We start from the raw sequence: 19,060 nt of genomic DNA, 5'->3' as shown, positions 1-19,060 counted from the left end.
TATAGGAAGGACCTAACCAACGTCCTTCTCAGCCTCAGGTAGAGGTGCTGTCAGAGGAGGAAGGAGAGGAGGAGGACGAGGAAGAAGACATCTTGTCTCTGGCTGAAGAAAAATATCGTCCTGCAGCTTTGGAGAAGATGATCGCACTCATTGCTCTGCTGGTGGAGCAGTCTCGCTCTGAGAGGTGCGAGTATACAACATGCATGTATTTTTCTGTTTACATGTACAATTCATTCTCATTAGAATTAAGCATTCAAGCAGCCACTGCGTTCTCCTCTCTGTCCAGACATCTGACTCTGTCCCAGAGCGACATGGCAGCGCTGACGGGAGGGAAGGGCTTCCCTTTCCTCTTCCAGCACATCAGAGATGGCATCAACATCAGGCAGACCTGTAACCTCATATTTAGCCTCTGTCGCTATAACAACCGGCTGGCTGAACATGTATGTTTGTAGGAAATGGACTGAGTAAACGTTGCAATGACTGCCACCATTGCATCCATTTTAATTTTCTCATGTTGAATGCTTCTCTCTGCAGATTGTGTCGATGCTCTTCACCTCAATTGCAAAGCTGACTCCTGAGGTGAGCATCACAGAAATGAAACTGGGCTTAGAATCACCTTTATTTGAAAAACCAATCAAATCTAGCCCTTGCTCATTTTGTTTGAATAGATAGAAACTGAACTTCTATCTATTCACGTTTGTTAACTTGCCTTTGAAATAACGCTTAATAAACAATTTTAAAATATGGTGTAGTGATACAAAGATGATTTTTCATGACCCCCCCCCTTAAATTCTGTTAGGCTGCCAATCCTTTCTTCAAGCTGCTAACAATGTTGATGGAGTTTGCGGGTGGACCTCCGGGGATGCCTTCCTTTGCTTCCTACATTCTCCAAAGGATCTGGGAGGTAAACACTGACACACTAAATCCTTTTATTAGATCTAAACAAATGGAAAATATTAATGTAATATGTAGTTATCATTATCAAAAGAAAACGTCTCTGGGTTTTGTTAAATACAGGTCTTCAAAAAGTTGATCAAATGTCATTTACTAGAAATAATATTACCGTATTTCCCGGACTACAAAGCGCACCTGAATATTAGCCGCACAAGCTAAAATCAGGGGAAAATCCTGTTTTGTACATACATTAGCCGCACCTGACTAAAAGCTGCAGGTGTTTCAATGTTGACTTATCATATGTAAGAGAATATGCACAAAGGGAATTGTCAGGAAAGAGATGGCTGTTTGGAGACACAACAACATAAATATAACCTACAGCACACCAGAAAAATAGATTCGGCCTACCTTTTAGGCTCAGGTGCAGTGACACGGCTTTAACAAGAAGAAAAGTCAGTCATTCACCATCTTTCTCTTCTTCCTGCGCACTAAAACCACCAAAGTCCTCTTCTCCAGTGTCGGAAACGAACAGGCTCAGGATGGCTACGTCATCCACTCTTCTCTCCTTCGTTGTCACTTTCAAAACCAAAGAAATCCTCGTTGTCAGAGTCGAACACCCTCTGAAGGGCCATGGCAGCAGTCCAGCCCTTCGAAATCCGTTGGTGATCGTGGATGTTTTCACACTTTTCCACGCTGTCAGATTCCACCGGTGGAGTTGAGCATAACTTGCTTTTAGCAAGTTTATCGCCGTTCGTCATCCACGCCTCCCGCTGAACGCGTAGCGCTACTTTGAACTTTGTTTTTCGCGCTACTTCGTACGGCACTATGTTGCCTGGCAGACGGACATGTGACCAACATACCACTCTTGAACCCCGATACTGTGTGTCTGATCACATGCCCTTCCGCCAGGCAACGTAGTGCCGTACAACAGCGGAACAAACAAAACAAATCCTCTTACGATATCACAAAAATCATGGACAATCCTTAGAAAAGCCGCACCTGACTAAAAGCCGCAGGGTTCAAAGCTTGTGCAAAAAGTAGCGGCTTATAGCCCGACAATTACGGTAGTTATAATTTTGGTGCTGTGCCAAAATTTGATCCTTTTAGACTGGACAAAACTATACTGCATAAAAATATGGTTTCCTTTGTTTATAGTTCAATAGTTGCTTCCAACGTTCATTTCAACATTTAAGGTTGCTTAGAAAATTTCTGTTTCTGGCTTTGTTATAACCCCAAATAACTATTTTAGTGATTTGGTTTTTTTAACCATAATTCCATGCATGGATGTATGGACATGGAACGCTGGACCAACTCTTTATCCTGTCAAATACAGTCAAAGGAAGATGTACCTGGGTCATGTGGGAGTTTGCTCTTCCAGTTTACACGTGCTTTGTAGACTTGAACCTCGTCCCTCAGGTGATTCTGTCCTTCAAGAATAGTGGGTGTCTGGCTCATATTTAGGAGCTATTAGATCCCTGTACGAGTGCAGCGAGAGCTTGGTCTGCATTACTGGCAATAACTCGTACTTTTCAGTGGGTGTGGGATTTTGCTCGGGCTGCCCTTTGCTCCTAATTTCTGGGCGTAGCCAGATGGCGGAATCGCATCTCTGCTTTTTGCAGATGACGTGGTTCTGTTGGCTTCATCAGGTTGTGGCTTCCACCTTGCACCAAGCGTTTCATAGCAGATTGAAGCAATGGTTCTCAGCTGGATATGGGTGGAATGCCCACTCTGGCTCAGGGACAAGTTGCTGCACTAAGTAGAGGAATTTAAGTGTTTCTGGTTCACGAGTGAGAGTAGAGTATAGCAGGAGATTGACTGACTGACGATTTATCGGCTGATCTATGTCCCCACCCCCACGTATGGTCATGAGTGTTGTATAACGACCAAATGAATGAGATTGCAGATACAAGCAGCAGAAATTAATTCTCTCCAAAGAGTGGCTGTGTTTTCCCTCAAGGAGGGGTGAGAAATTCAGTCATTTGCAAGGCACTCAGAATAGAGTTACAATTTTTCCACATTGAAAGGACCCAGGTGAGGTGGTTTGGGCATGTCCTACCAGGATAAGGTCCTGAGGTGTAGGCCCAGGGCGTCCTGGAGAGCGTTCCCCTGGATGAGCTGGAGGATGTGACTTTGTACACGGGCTTCTGGGTTTCTTTGCTTGGGCTACTGCCCTTGTGACCCAGCCCTAGATAAGTGGTGAAAGATGGATGAATGGAATGAGATCCATACATGTAGTTGCAACTGGTTTACATCTTATTTATCAATAAAGTAAACTTGCACCATATGCAGGATCAAAAGTCAATAAAACCAAACAGAAAAAATTAGGTCAGTATTTAGGATTGCCATTTTAAAATGAATATACTGCTCATAAAGTCTTTATTAAATATATGCTGTCTCATCTGTGTGCCTCCTGTCAGGTGATTGAGTACAATCCATCCCAATGTCTGGACTGGCTGGCTGTGCAGACTCCCAGGAACAAACTGGCCCACAGCTGGGTGCTGCAGAACATGGAGAACTGGGTCGAACGCTTCCTGCTGGCACACAACTATCCCCGAGTCCGCACCTGTAAGGGCCTCTGCATTGTCTCATTGTATTTAGTTTCATGTTTTGTTTTGTTTTTTAACAAACACTCAACAGGGAGTTAAACCAACTACAAATGAAAATACATTGTGCCAGTGTTTAAGGTGGATTAAATTCTGAAAACTGAGAACTTTAGAAGTCAAAACAAATATAACGTTAAGTTTTTAAAAAAAAATGCTAATTATTAAACTAAACAGCCCTTTAGTGTACACAACCTAATTTTTACTTTGACTGTATAGATATACATTCTTCCTTTATTGTTAATGTAAATAGAACTTTATTAATAGTGTAACCTGCTTCGTAAAATAGCCAGGGCTCTCACAGAAAAGAATCTCAAGATTAAATATGATGGTTAAATAAATTTCAAAATAAATCTGTTCATAGACTGCTGGTTTCCCTGATTTTAAAGAAGCTTATTCAAAGAGATTTGCATGATTCACATTTCCTCATTAGTCTTACAGTGGCTGTTGCTGCAGCACTAAGTTCATCCATTGGCAAAATGAGCGTTTTTAGCTCCCTGTAAGCTAAATTTCTTCTGATTGGGCTTCTGTATTGACTACCAGAGCGATGTCTGAGATGACCATAAAAAATATCTGCAAACTATGAGACCATTCAATCAATCAATCAATCAATCAATCAAAGCTTTATTCGCCACATGTAGGTTGCCCTGCAGTGGAATGGGACCCCCCCCCGACCTTATACACATAACACAGACATTACATGGGGATACAAGTCGGAGATCGGTAGCGTTACAGAAGTAAACACTGAATGTACACAACATCGGGAAAGTACAAGAAGGAAAAAAAGAGACCTCTACTCATGCTGTGCTTCCATGGTAGGACAGCACGAGAACAGGAAACAAAAAAACTCCTCTCCACAAAAAAACACACAAATGTCCACAGCACAACTTTGTGAAAGACATGACAAGCCACAGGATTGGGTGGGGGGTGAGGAGTAATACGAAGCGAACACAGCAGCCGCCCTGCACAGCGCTACCATTCCAGCGTGGCACACAGACCCGCCGTGTTCCCTCGCAGGAAACAAGCATCGAAGGCGTTTGGAAAGGGAGGGGGATGAGTGCGTGCTTATCAGTGTAAGTGTATGTGTGTGCGTGTCCATAGTTCAGCTGAGACAGTGTCCTTCGCCCTATCAGGCTAAGTAAACAGTCCTCCAGCCAATCCAGGTGGCCTTGCATGGGATGGGGAGAATAGTCATCACACAGTCATTATCAGCCCGCTTCGATTCCAGCGGGCAGTCTTGGGGGGGGGGTTTGAACAGCCGGTTCCGCTCTTTCAATTCTCCGATAAGTCAGGGCCAAGCCAGCTCCGATCAGCAAGAACCCTGTTATCATGGTTCCGAATAGGTAGATATCTTCAGCGTCCTCGATCGACAGTCCCGCCAGGCACATGACTCTCCAGTTCTGCCACCCGTCCATCGTGTATCCGGCAAGGAAAGTCCCTCCAGGGCACTCGGACTCTCCCGAGCCCAGACTTCTCGTTGAGAAAAGGGTGTCAATAGCAAGTCCAAAAAAACTCAAGCCTGTTTAATAAGAGCAGAGCATTCTGTCAATAATGAAAAGACCACCTTTAAAAACATGTTTAAATTAACATGAGGTACCACTGCAGCGACAGTAGTCCTTTGTTTATGATAGCAATTGAATCTCTCTTCTCCCTCTAGCTGCTGCATACCTCCTGGTCTCCCTCATCCCCAGCAACTCCTTTCGACAGATGTTCCGCTCCACACGCTCCCTCCACCTGCCGACCCGTGAGCTCCCACTGTCCCCCGACACCACCGTGGTTCTCCACCAGGTCTACAACCTATTGCTAGGGCTTCTGGGACGTGCCAAGCTGTATGTGGATGCCAGTGTTCATGGTACTACCAAACTGGTGCAGTATTTCAGCTTCATGACTTACTGCCTCATCTCCAAGACGGAGAAACTCATGTTCTCTGGCTACTTCATGGACCTCTGGAACCTCTTCCAGGTACATCTTTCTTTGACTGTGAAGATATTTTTAAAGAGTTTTACCAATTGTACACTTCAGTGTGCGTGCCCGAGTCTTACGTGCAGAATTTAGAACTTTTTTGTTTTTCTTTCATGTTTTCAGCCGAAACTGTCAGAGCCCGCCATTGCAACCAACCACAATAAGCAGGCACTGCTGTCCTTCTGGTACAACGTTTGTGTGGATTGTCCGGAGAACGTCCGGCTAGTGGTGCAGAACCCTGTGGTGACCAAAAACATTGCCTTCAACTATATCTTGGCTGACCACGATGACCAGGAGGTGGTGCTATTCAACCGCGGCATGCTCCCTGCCTACTACGGCATCCTGCGCATGTGCTGCGAGCAGTCGACTGCTTTCACCCGCCAACTAGCATCACACCAAAACATCCAATGGGCCTTCAAGAACTTGACTCCACATGCCAGCCAGTATCCAGGGGTGAGAGGACAGTCAGACTTCTAGCAGTGATGTGACTTTATTGTCCATAGCACTTTGAAAATTCCCCACCTAAAAGCAAAACATAAAGGAAGTCTTTAATTGTTAAAGATTTTGCCTTGGTTATGTTTATTTGTGATAATGTGAAAATCATCTGATGTGCTTCTCCCTGCAGGCAGTGGAGGAACTGTTCAATTTGATGCAGCTGTTTGTGGCGCAGCGAGCTGAGATGAGGGAAGAAGAAGTGGAGGACATTAAACAATTTAAGAAGACCACTATTAGCTGCTACCTCCGCTGTCTGGATGGGCGCTCCTGTTGGACCACACTTATCAGGTAAGAACACACACACACTTTTATCACTGAAGGTCTTGTGAAGCTTGTTTTTGTAACCTGGTGAAGATGTTTGTCACAGAAACTGTTGTTCATTTTGTATCAGAGTTTGGAAAGTTTACTGACTTTACTTTCTCTGTGCTGTTCCTCTCAGTGCCTTCAGAGTTCTGCTGGAGAATGATGAGGACCGACTGTTGGTAGTCTTCAACAGAGGACTTATCCTAATGACTGAGGTACAATCAGGTCTCCTAAATATTACAAAAATAATTCTTAATTAAGCTATCGTCTCATCTTTCTATGTTGCCATAATCCAATTAATTTTCATGCATCATCTGCCTTTTTTGGCATTATATTTAAAACAGGGAATCATTAAAATCTGGATGTAAAAAGATCAAATTAAATATAGTATACTACAAGTGTATTTAAAATATGTATATGTACATGAAAATAAAATTTGCATTTCATTGTTTACTACATTTTTTTAACCCTTCCAAATCTAATATGTACTGTTTGTTTGTTCCCTGCAGTCCTTCAACACTCTGCACATGATGTACCATGAGGCGACAGCATGCCACGTCACTGGAGACTTGGTGGAGCTGCTCTCCATCTTTCTTTCTGTCCTCAAAGCCACCAGGCCGTACCTGCAGCGCAAAGGTGTGCACCGTCCCCTACTGTGTAACAGGGCGAACACATGTAATAGTAACACAGGTTAAACAGTTGAAACTAATAGTTTGTCCGTCCCACTGGCACCAGGTGCTTGCTCAAAGAACGTTATGTGATTGTTGGGCGTTTTCTCTATAATTCCAGGATCTTTACAATATCGAGGCCCTTGAGGCCACTGCTGTTGTGATGTGGCGCTGTAAAAGTAAAATGAAACTGTAGTTAATGCAACATGTTAACAAAAAGTTAGGCTCTGCAGGTGAATTCCAGTTTTCACTTGATGGTACGTATGCAAAGCTAGAAGCTGTTTGTGGTTATTTTTGCCAGATTTGAAATGGTGCAGCAGTGAGCTACACTGACTCGTACAGGAGTGTCACTTTGGATCCGGTAGTTTTTTAGTCTTATTAATAGTTACTAATTCATTGTGCAGTTGCTGTGTTGTTCATAAAGAGGTGTGGTTAGTTGGATGATGCGATCACTACTTTGATTTTTGGCATTAAAAAGGAGATGACCACTGAGTGTTTGATCTTGACAAACCTCATATGCATCATGCGAAGACATTCAACCCCAGGACAGCATTACACTCCAGAAGAGTTGATCTGTTTGGCATGAAGTAAATGAATGTGCAAAAAATGTGACCTTAGGGAAGATGAGATGAGATAACCTTTATTGGTGGGAAATTTGTTTTGTTAAAGCAGAAAGTGGACAGTGCAAAGTTACATAGCAAAAATTAGAAAAACACTGGAATAGGATAAGAATAAACTGTACACAATAGAATAGAATAAAATAAAATACAAATGCTATGTACAACTGAGTATAATACAACGATGTCAGAAAAACAACGAATGCCTAAAACATATTTGGAGATGCAATGATTGCACTTTTCTTGGGCAGTTACTGCTGCAAATGTGAAATATTGTTTTCATAACAAAACTGAGCCGTGACTTTAGTATCTACTCAACAAGTAGATACAAGTGAAACAAAAGTGCTCTGATACTGGAAAAAAATGAGTTGCTGTACATCCTCCTTTATTTGACAGCTACAGATTCATATAGTAAATACAAATGTTAAATACTTGCATCATTTCACCAGACTTCACCGTTTTAATAGTCTGCTTTGGTTTTTTGTTGTTTTTGTCTTTTCTTCCTTTGCTCATGCCGGGGCTGCTAGCTTACAGCTGATCTCTGGATAGCTTTAACTTCAGCCACTTTGTATTTTTAGCTCCTATAAAATGACAATTTTCTTGTGTTTAGAAATTATGACACACCAACTTTAACCAGTGAACATGAAATGTCCCTGAATCTGACTCTCTGAACATCCAAGCAGCAGCTCTGGTACAGTGTACCAACTCCATTGGTTACAAAGGGTTGTGTTAGAGTAAAATATCTGCAGATGTGTGTTCTCATATCTGTGCTGATCTTTTGTTTTCTCTCTCTCCTGTTACCCAGATGTGAAACAGGCTCTGATCCAGTGGCAGGAGAGGATCGACTTTGCCCACAAGCTTCTCACTCTGCTGAACTCTTATAGCCCACCTGAGCTCCGCAACGCCTGCTTGGGTAACACTCACCTTTGATAACCCACCAGCTAACATTCAAGTATATTAAGTTAGGTCAGATGTTTATATACACTTATTATGGACATTTATGTCGCGGTAATTTGGGGCTTTTAAACATTTATTTGAACTGTTCCTACTAGAGATGGACCGATCCAATATTACGTATCGGTATCGGTCCGATACTGACGTAAATTACTGGATCGGATATCGGAGAGAAATAAAAAATGTAATCCGATCCATTAAATATAAAAAAAGCACCTCACAAAACTTGCGTCACGGCGTAACTCGGCTCATAACTGTAGCACGTCGCAGCAGTATGCGTCACGTGATAGAGCAGCTGTGTGTATTTGTAGCCTAGCTACCAAACCAGCATTTCATCTCCGAGGAAGTTTTCCCAGAGAGAAGTAAAGCAAGTGTGTAAGTTCATCTCTGAATGTCTGTAAAGCATTCCCACATTAAGCTTAACAACCGATATATGGAGCGACTGCCTCTTCTTGCTGCTACTTCAATCGTGAAACTGATTAATGATCAGCTGATCGGCTTTTCTGTCGCGAGTCTGTCTCTCTTCTTAGTTTTTGGCTCACTTCTCACCAGAAAGAGGAAACCAGCGGCTGAACAACAGCAGCACGTTTAAGCTTGATAAGCTGTTGTTAGAATTTATTTATTATTACTTTCTACACCAGGATCTTTTTCTACGCAGCTGACGGCTGGTAACTGTGCAGGGGCGGATCTAGCAAAGTTTAGCCAGGGGGGCCGATAGGGCGTGAACAGGGAAAAGGGGGCACAAAGACATACTTTTCTTTCTTATTCTCATTTAAAATGTCAAATTTTTAATAAATAATTATCTGAATCTTACACCCAAAGTTTTAATCTGATGTAAAATATATAGAAGTCCATTACTGTATATAGTAACTGTTAAGTCTAATATACCCTAGTAAGCTATAGTACTTTTTCCTTTGGGAAGATACCATCTGTGCAGTCTGCAATTCTGTTGAAGAAAGATGTTGAATCTATTTAATTATTCTTGAAAAATAATTTATTTTTGTGCATTTTTTCCACACTGCATCGAATGAAAGTTGATTACGTTGATTAAGCATCATGAGGAGGAGGGTGGTTCCCTATTTTTATTTTTTTTTTGCTGGGAGTTTGCAACCCTATTAGTTAGGTTGCTTAATATTTCTGCTAAGTACTCTTTAAAATACCAGAATAGGGAGGATGGAGCAGGTTTAAGTTTATTAGATTGATCAGTGTTGCTGAACTATGAAATATTTTGGGTGCAGTGTATTTTTTACATACAGGTATAACAGAATAGCTTTAGTGTTGTTATTTATTTAAACTTGAGTATAAACTTATACAAAAAGCAGCAAGATATAAAAAAAACAGTTTTATTGATAAAAAACACACTATATCTGATTCATATCGGTATCGGCAGATATCCAAATTTATGATATCGGTATCGGACATAAAAAAGTGGCATCGTGCCATCTCTAGTTCCTACAATGTGTTAACTTGATGAAGCCAAGTCCTGTGATCTCATTAGTGATTGTGATTGACTACAACTGGTAGTTTGTCTTTGCCAGGATGAGAAACATTTGTTTGACAGCATTCATTGGACTCACCAATGCTCAGAACAATGGGAAAGTCCAAAGAACTCAGTGTGGGAAGGAAAGACTACTGTGCTCCTTCTTAATCTTCACTAAGTGCTTGTTCACAGGGCATTGTCTGACTTTTGAAGGGTTTCTGCCTTACAATTTAAAGACCAATGATCAAATTGAATTGAATATTATGAACACTTTTGACCCTGTGTGATTGTGTGTACATTTTTTGCAACTATTGTAGCCAAACTCTAGAAAACAGAAATCCTTTGTTCCAGCTGAGACAGAGTAGAATTTGGCTAGCAGCATACATATCTGCGTCTCTCTAAAAACGTAACGGGTCAGATGTAGAAATAATTGGAAGTTTAGAAAGTGTACTGTAACGTGATGTTCTTGTTGCAGATGTGCTGAAGGAACTCGTTCTGCTGAGTCCACATGACTTCCTGCACACTCTGGTCCCCTTCTTACAACACAACCACTGCACATACCACCACAGCAATATCCCCAGTAAGTCTTCTCCTCATTATTCATGTTGATTGTCCTCTTTTGGTTTGCATTCTTGTTTTATAGCTTAAAATGGATCCCCAAGAACATAGTAGCTTTGCATGTTCATTGCTAGATGTCACAGCTTCTCCTTGGAATGTTCTTTTTCTTTTTCTTCCTTTTTTATAATTCAAGTATTTATTAGATTTTGCATTTTATAACAGCAAATACAAAGATGCCGCAACCAAAAGCAAGAAGCAAACAAACAAAAACAAACCAAAAAATAAATAAAATAAAAAACAAAACAAAACAAAAACAGTGAGGTTTTAACATGTGTTGTATTAAGCTCAAATGTCCAAGTCAGGTAGACATGTAGGTGCAAAAATTGTCCCACTGTCCCAGCGCAGCTTCCGTCACATGATGTATTTTTCCCAGCATCTTTTCGCACGCAACATTCCCAATCATTCTGTCTTTCCACATTTTAAGCGTTGGAGTATGGGAGTCCTTCCAGTGTTCCAAAATGACACGAGCACATGTTACCAATGCAGTACTTAACACTCTAAACTGGTGTTTATTTAATTGCGGCACCTCTCCTTTGTCCCCTAGTAGACATAATTTAGGTGATCTGGGTAGGTTACAAAGTGTCCACCCCTGCAAATAATTCAGTACAGTGTTCCAAACTGGAAAAACCAGCGGGCATTCCCAGAGGGCATGTATCAGAGTACCTTTGGCTTGTTGGCATTTCCAACACAAGTCATCTCTACCAATCCCCATTCTATACAGCCTTGAAGGAGTATAATAATATCTGTTAAGAATTTTGTATTGAACAAATTTCCCCCTGGCTTCCCTAATGTATAATCCATTGTTCGACAATATAGAATCCCATGTACCTTCATCCATTGTACGCCCTAGATCCCTTTCCCATGCTTTTTTCAGGCTCTTATTATATTATTTTTAATCCATGGGCAAATATTATACCATTTCGCAGCTGTGCACAGAAATGGGGATAGTAGCATAAAATTCTCTATCGGGTTACTTTCACGTTATTCTAACTCCTCCTTTTAAACAGTTTCTTATTTGCAAATATTTCCAGAAATGACTGTTACCCTCTAAACAAAACTTATTTTAATATCCTCATACGACATGAAAACACCCCCTTCAAATAGGTCACTAACAGTTCTGATACCTCTTCTCAGCCACTGTTCTTTTTCTTTTTGACTGTTGGTCATTTTCATATCAGCTTTGTTTCCAAACCTTTTTCTGTATTTTCTTTTCTTTTTTCCAATTTTGATTTACTAGCATACGCACCGTGGTAACAACAAAACAATAATGGTAAACATCAGTATATGAGGCCTGTTGTCTCACAGTGACATCAAACGGTAACCAAAGAGTAGAACAGAGATTACTTACATGAACATTTGTCTCAGTGTTTGAAACTTGGGCCATTTTTAATGATAATCATTAGGGGTGGGGGAAAAAATGGATACTGTGTAGTATCGTGATATTTTGTTTGCTAATAATGTATCGACACAGGGACAGCAGAAATCGATATTTTGTTACAAAAAAGTTTTTGTGCTCTGACTTCAGAGCATGTTGATCCTTTTTCTGAGCAAGAATCCTGACATTCCTTCACTGTCCAAATGTGTTTAACTTTTTTTGGCAGCAATAAACATGACAGTTTACTTATTTTAATTTAAGACATGTTTTATTTTAATTAAGTTTAAAACTTTTTTATTTAATGTAAAATTATATTTTGTTTTAATTTACTTTCAAATTCTTCAGTTGCTGAAGGGGCTGCATAGTTTTCATAAACTGCATAGTTCAGAATAGCTATAATTGTACCAGATGGTTGATTCAGTTAAGTTGGACTAGACTGTAATACAAACCGTTCAGTTTGTCAACAATAAAACTGAAATGAGAGAAAGACTGAGTGTGAGACTTTGATATTAGATAAAATTAATATTGATAAAGTTTACCTTTATGTACAGAATCTGAATATCGCAAAATATTTTTAAAAAATGCAATAATATCATATCGTGGGATGTATGGTGATTCCCACCTCTAATAATCATCCACCGTTTGAACAGTACATATTTGACAAATATACTGTTTGATGTTCTTCAAGTTAAAAACCTTTTGGATTATAAAAGCTTAAGTAAAACCTTCAGTGTTTTTGACTTTTAAAAATCTCTGGTTCATCTTTACTTAAACTCTTTCAGATTAAATTAAAAATCTGGCTTCCTTTTCACTGACTTTTAATTGTCCCTGCAGTGTCGTTTGGTCCTTACCTGCCATGCAGAGAGAACCTCAAACTTATGGGAGCCAAAAACAACATCCGACCTCCAAGACCGGAGCTGAACATGTGTCTGCTGCCTTCACTGGTGGAGAGCAGCAAGGTGCAGTTATCTGTTCCTGCTCCAAATCGTTTTGTGTCAGCAATAAAAGAAACCTCAACAGAAAACCTTCAGTACCTGCAGAGGCTTGGTGTTGGTAGTAATATTTGTTTGTGTCTATCTCAGGGTAAAGATGAGGTGTACGATCGAATGCTGCTGGATTATTTCCTGTCCTACCATAAGTTCATTCACTTGCTGTGTCGCGTTGCCATCAACTGTGAGAAATTCACAGATACACTCGTCAAGCTTAGTACGTATTTGTATTTCCAGTATTCGTTACAGCATCCTGATCAAACCGTAAATTGTCTGCAAGCACACATGAATTTGCACAGAAACATAGATGTTTCCATGTTAATGCTCTGCCTCCCTCTCAGGTGTGTTGATAGCGTATGAAGGACTTCCCCTCCATCTTGCGCTTTTCCCCAAACTGTGGACAGAGCTCTGTCAGTCACAGGTACAGCTGCATTCCTCTGATTTCACTCATTTCAACCATTTTTAAGGTCAGGCCTTGTTAATAGACTCGGGCTCTTTGGATATGGACGCAGCACAATGGTAAATCCTTCTCATCTCGCTCTTCTTTCAGTCTGTTATGGCTAAAACGTGTGTGAAGCTGCTCTGTGAAGACCCAGCCTTCAGCGAGTACATTAAATGTATCCTAATGGACGAGAGGACCTTTCTGAACAACAACGTGGCCTACACCTTCCTTAACTGCTTTTTGCACAAGGTATAAAAAGTTTCAGCTTTTCTTGTAGGAATCAAAATAGTCACTACATTTGATCAAGGTTGTACCCAGTTTGTACTGATTGTCCAAATGATGTTGCATTTTAATTTGTAATTAAATAGAGAATAAAAATGTGTGTATGTGTAGGTCCAGGTTTTGTCTGGTCCCAGCTGCTCCAACCTCATTGGTGTTTTGGTGACAAACCTGCTGAGTGAACGGAGCAGTCTGCAGCCTGAACTGGCAGCTCATCGCCTGGAGCTTAACAAGACCAGCAGCCTGCTCAATGCTGTATGCATGCATGCACACACTCATAGAACAGTCCTCCTGATACGTTGTGCCACTGTTTTCTCATTGTTTGATCTCTCTTCTCTTTGTCAGGACCTGAGGGCGTTGATGTTGCTGTTGTCTGTGCAGCCTTCTCAGGCCATTGACCCAGCTTTCCTCCCAGCCCTGCAGGAGCTTCTGAGTTGCTGTCGTGCTTGTCTCCAGCAACGCAGCACTCTAGAGCTGGAGGCCAAAGACCACAAATGTAAAGGTATAACATGCCATCCAATCACTAAACCAAAACACAACCTTGAACACATTTCTTTGGGTTGACCATTTAGGCAGAATAATCTGGAGTATGACTCAACAAAGTAAACTTTGTGATTTTCTCAGTGGCTCCTTTCAGTAACAGTCTGTGTTTGTTGTCAGCTGAGGATGAAGGGGCGACCCCGGTGAAGCGGCGGAGGGTGAGCGGTGATGACGACAGAGCCGGAGATGGAGGAGCCCAGCTCTACGCCGCCTCCACCTCCTCTTCAACTCTTCCGCCCTGCAGTGATCCAAAGCCTGACCAACAGGAGGCGCTAACACCCACAAGCACCTCAGACACGGAAACACGAGATTCCTCATCACTGATCGACCCAGGCACTGAGCAGGACCCGCCCTCTCCTGACCCCATGCCCACCTCCTCTAGAAATCTGGACTCCTCTCCCAAAGAGGAAAAGATGGAGGCCTCTTCGTCGTCATCCTCCTCGTTTTCCTCCTCCTCCTCCTCCCTGCTGCAGGAGACGGGAGAGGGGTTTGTCCAGGGGGAGGAGCCCGAGCTGCAGCAACATGTGGTGCCACGCGAGGAGACCGACGAGGTGGGAGATCAACGGGAGGGGAGAAGGGATGAGGCCGTGTCTACCTGCTCAGAGGAGGTGAAGGAAGAGAAGGAGATGAGCTCTAAGACCAGCAGCAGCCCGGCCCCACCCCTTTCAGAGGATGCTGCTTTCCCATCAGGGCTGGTGGGGGAGGGTCCAGATGGCTGTGGCAGCCACTCCTCCTCCTCCTCACAGATGTTCCAGAGCGTTGGCCCCCCACCTGACACGCTGGACATGCTGTACAGGACAGTGGAAGCCACCATTGCCATTGTTACCAAACTGTCTATTAAAGGCCAGCCCTCTTCATGACATCATCAACTGACCACCGCCATATCTTGAATTCCCTCCCCCCCTTTTTTTTCTCTGCTATGGACGACTTCAGCTCAGAGGAAACAAACTTTCTCCTGTTCATTAAGTTTCTTCTTCTTCTGCTGTTTTTGTGCTGCTGTTTGTTGCCTTCTGCCGATGTTCAGTCGGACGCTTTCTCCAGCTTCAGCGGCTCCCGCCGCTCTTTTCGCATTATAAGATTGCGACTCCACGCAGAGCCAACATCTCTTTTGAGAAATAAAGAAGAAAAGCAGAAAAAGTCGTACAGACTACAGCACATTTTTTTTAAAGGGTGGGTGGGTGAGTGGGCTTGGTGGGTTTTTTGTTTCTTTTTTTTTTTTTTTTTGGTGTGTTTTATACTGATTTTATTTGAGCTTTGCTGTAAAGGGGAAAGGTTTACAGAACTTTTGTCTCCTCTGTATGTAATTTAATTTTATTGCATTTTTACTGTGTATAAAAACAAACAAACAAACAAAAAAAACAAAAAAAAAAAGGTTGTCCTCTGTGCCAGTTTTGTACTTTATGAACAAGGCAAGAAAAGTTGCCTTGAGTTTTTCTGTGGTTTAATTATCCAGAAACTAAGTTTACCTGTAAATGAAGAGAACCACAAGAAACTTGATTCTGTAAAGAATCCTCTCTAGTCATTGCCTGAAGGTGTATATGAAAACCATAAATATATATAAATATATAGATATATATATATATATATATATATAAAATATCTTTATATATATATATATATATATATAAAAGCGGTGCTTTATTTGACTGTGGTTGAAATAAAGCCCCCCTGTTGGACCAGCTGGAGCTTTTATTTTCTTTACTGAAGTACATTCCAATTTGTTTTGTTGTTTTTTGTTTTTTGGCTTCTGCTGTGTTCTGGTTTTCCTCTTATTTTATTAGAGATTAACTTAATAAAGACAGTTTTAATATGAAAAATTATGAACTAAAATTCATCTCGAGCTGTGAGGTTTGATTTCTTGCCTTTGTTTGCTTTGCATCATATCCGAAATAAATGTAGCTCGTCAATTTCTTCAGGCTGTGCTCAGAATCTAGGCCTATGGCAAGCTCAACTGTGTGTTTATTATGCACGTACAGTAGTGGGGGTTAGGTTTGGGTTTGTTTTCTTCATGATTATTGTGATTTTGAAATATTCACAATAATATAGAAAACGGCAACAAAGCCACCCAAAAAATTGTGACTGCTTTCTTTATTGGCAAGTTGGGTTTGAGTCTGGCACCGTAACTGTACAAAGCCTTCAAAAAAATAATTATTTATTCACATCAATACTTCGTTATTACAGAATCACGGTGTCAATAGTGTACATTGTTAACATAGTTTAGGAGTTAACACATTTGTCTTGCACATAAAAGATAAAAAAATAAAATAAAATTCTGCAGCTATTGCTAGTGTACCACTCATGCTGGTCCCAAATCCAGATTTAACGGATGGTTGTGCCAAACTAAACATGCAGATCCATCTGCTGGGATCCTTTGGGAACCAAGGAAACAGCCAAAAGTACTTTTGTATGTAGTTATCTTGACTCCTAAAACTCAGAAAAGGCTTTTTTGTTTTTGTTTTTACACTGCGCCAGTAGATGGTCTGATGACGAAGGATTTCTGCATTTGTTCTGAAAGGGAAAAAGCTGGTAATCTCAGCTCACGACTAATCTGTTTTAAGAGAAAAAGTTTTGTTGATCTTTTCCTGAACTTCTCATCTAAAAGTATAATAAACTAAACATCTGCTTATAAGCAACTGTAGACTGATGTAGGGAAACTCGAAATGGATTTGGGCTGGAAAACGGAACAAAAAGCTTCATGTTAATATTCATTAAAGGGAAGTCACACAGGTGTATCTGTGTATTTCTTTCAAGTGATGTCGGCAGATTGTTGCTAACTGGCAAAAATGTTTAAATGTTTCCATCGCCAATTTGACTTAATGACAATTTCACATATTGAACTGGAGAGTTCAACTGCTAAAACACTTCTGTACATTTTTTGTGTATGAAATGAACCAATTTATTAAACTTTATTGCTAAAGAAATTGACTCAAAAGTTGAGAGGAAGAAGGACGAAGCATAGAAAAGTAATTTCAGATCAAATTTAAGCAACCGCACTCAAACATTCATGGTGAGGGGTAAAAGTACCCAGGCCCAACAGATTCTTTTTACATATTCATGAGCTTTTTGGACATCTTTATGCATATTTTCTCTGCTTTTCGTTATATTACACAAATCGCTGCAGTCATCACAGTATAACACTACTACTACAGTTGTGGCCAAATGTTTTGAGAATGACAAAAATATTAGTTTTCACCAATTTTGCAACTTCAGTCTTTTTAGATCTTTGTGTCAGTTGTTTCTGTGATGTACTGAGGTGTAATTACAAGCACGTGATAGGTTTCAAAGGCTTTTATTGACAATTGCATCACATTTATGCAAAGAGTCAATACGTGCAGTGTTGACCTCTCCAATTCGCCCTGGCATGCTGCTACGTGGTTCTTTGCAGGTAACCATGGTGAACAGGAACAACAATGATCTTAGGCGTCGCCCTCCTTTTAACACATCCAATCTGCTATTCTAACTCAATCAGCTGACATAATGATCTCCGGCCTTGTGCTCATCAACATTCTCACCCGAGGTAACGAGAAGATTATTGAAATGATCTCAACGGATCTTTTTATGGCAGCAATGAAATGCAATGGAAATGGGGGTTTTTTTCATGGCAATGAAGGACTTTGCAATCCGTCTGATCATCTTCATAACATTCTGGAGTATCTGCAAATTGCTATCATCAAAACTGAAGCAGCAAACTTTGGAAAAACCAATATATGTGTCAATCTCAAAACATTTGGCCACGACTGTACACCACTATGGATTCACAATGGTTTATGCTTTGTAACTGGACACAATGATATCTCTAAAGCTTAAATGAGTTGGTGTTGTACTGTGATGATCAAAGGTTTGCTTAATTTTTTTGAGCAGCGCAATTTTGATTGATGGTTCAGTGGGTGGCCAGGAGAGTTGTATTCATTGAGATAAAGCTTTTCATGAATTAATACTTAACAATAAATAATTAGTTGATGCATTTTACAATGAAGACAGCATTTTTTATCCAAGTTTCTGAATGAAGAGTTACATCAAGGATGAGCCAGTTATTTAGGAGCTTCTTAATGTAATGCAGTAACATCCCAGTTTAATCCAGGGACAGAGGTTTTATTAACACCCTAACAGATGTTTGATATCTTTATCATTCTATGTATAAATGCACCCCTAAATCTTTGCTAATCATTTACATAGTTTAGTTATTTTACTAAATAAAGAGAATTATAGTAAATTAAGTCATTAAAGTATTTTTTTAAAGTACAAATAATTATTAATCCATACATGCTTTATTTTGATGAGCTCAACTCCTGGTCCTCCACAGCCTTTACTTAAGCATAATTGGCATCTAGAAAGAAAAAAGAGAACAAACTCTTATCTCATATTAATTTGTTTCTCCTCATATTGTCCCCCAGATGCTCCAAAGCTTCCCCACACAGAGCAGTTCAGACTCTTTAGCAATACTAACAAAGCAGCTAATTATACCAGGTACAAGGAGAATGAAGACTTCAGCAGAAGCATCATGAGGAAACTTCACTGACTTCAGACTTGACATAGTGGGAGTTATTATTGCGAAGCCCACGACAGAAGAGGACATCTGACCGCTATGGCTAGTTAGCTTGACACAGATCTGCTGTGTGTGGTCTTATTTTTACTGAGCTCAGTCATAATGAAGATCATCAGGTTGACTGCTGGTCCTGATGCCAACAGTATAGTGATGTGTCGGAAAGACACAGAGGTAAACTCAAACATGCAGACACAGACTTACACAGAACAGAGGGTACACAGAGAAACATGAAGGACAAGGGATCGTGAAGTCCTTAAAGTGACACACACTTTAAATGTTAATTACTTAAAGAACATCC

The 19,060-nt window shown here is 40.7% G+C and overlaps 1 protein-coding gene across 2 annotated transcripts in view; it reads left to right on the top strand.

Moving 5' to 3' along the window:
- The window catches only part of usp34 (ubiquitin specific peptidase 34), a 68,655-nt gene extending 51,541 nt beyond the window's left edge, over positions 1-17,114 (top strand). For both annotated transcript variants that reach the window (XM_087841439.1, XM_087841437.1), the window contains exons 60-78: positions 33-184; positions 287-440; positions 535-579; positions 800-904; positions 3,312-3,459; positions 5,152-5,456; positions 5,580-5,909; positions 6,082-6,239; positions 6,391-6,469; positions 6,764-6,890; positions 8,345-8,452; positions 10,449-10,553; positions 12,801-12,925; positions 13,049-13,172; positions 13,297-13,376; positions 13,506-13,646; positions 13,791-13,931; positions 14,022-14,178; positions 14,337-17,114. In XM_087841439.1, the coding sequence (XP_087697565.1) occupies positions 33-184; positions 287-440; positions 535-579; positions 800-904; positions 3,312-3,459; positions 5,152-5,456; positions 5,580-5,909; positions 6,082-6,239; positions 6,391-6,469; positions 6,764-6,890; positions 8,345-8,452; positions 10,449-10,553; positions 12,801-12,925; positions 13,049-13,172; positions 13,297-13,376; positions 13,506-13,646; positions 13,791-13,931; positions 14,022-14,178; positions 14,337-15,076 (3,324 nt within the window). In that variant the 3' untranslated portion in view covers positions 15,077-17,114. The remainder of the gene's footprint in view (positions 1-32; positions 185-286; positions 441-534; positions 580-799; positions 905-3,311; positions 3,460-5,151; positions 5,457-5,579; positions 5,910-6,081; positions 6,240-6,390; positions 6,470-6,763; positions 6,891-8,344; positions 8,453-10,448; positions 10,554-12,800; positions 12,926-13,048; positions 13,173-13,296; positions 13,377-13,505; positions 13,647-13,790; positions 13,932-14,021; positions 14,179-14,336) is intronic.
- The last annotated feature ends 1,946 nt before the right edge of the window (positions 17,115-19,060 follow it).

This window comes from Neolamprologus brichardi, chromosome 6 (assembly GCF_056152115.1).
Source record: "Neolamprologus brichardi isolate AB-2024 chromosome 6, ASM5615211v1, whole genome shotgun sequence".
In the NCBI taxonomy this organism is placed as follows: Eukaryota; Metazoa; Chordata; class Actinopteri; order Cichliformes; family Cichlidae; genus Neolamprologus; species Neolamprologus brichardi.
The sequence above is the reverse complement of the archived record's forward strand: the minus strand, read 5'-3'. Positions and strand labels throughout refer to the sequence as shown.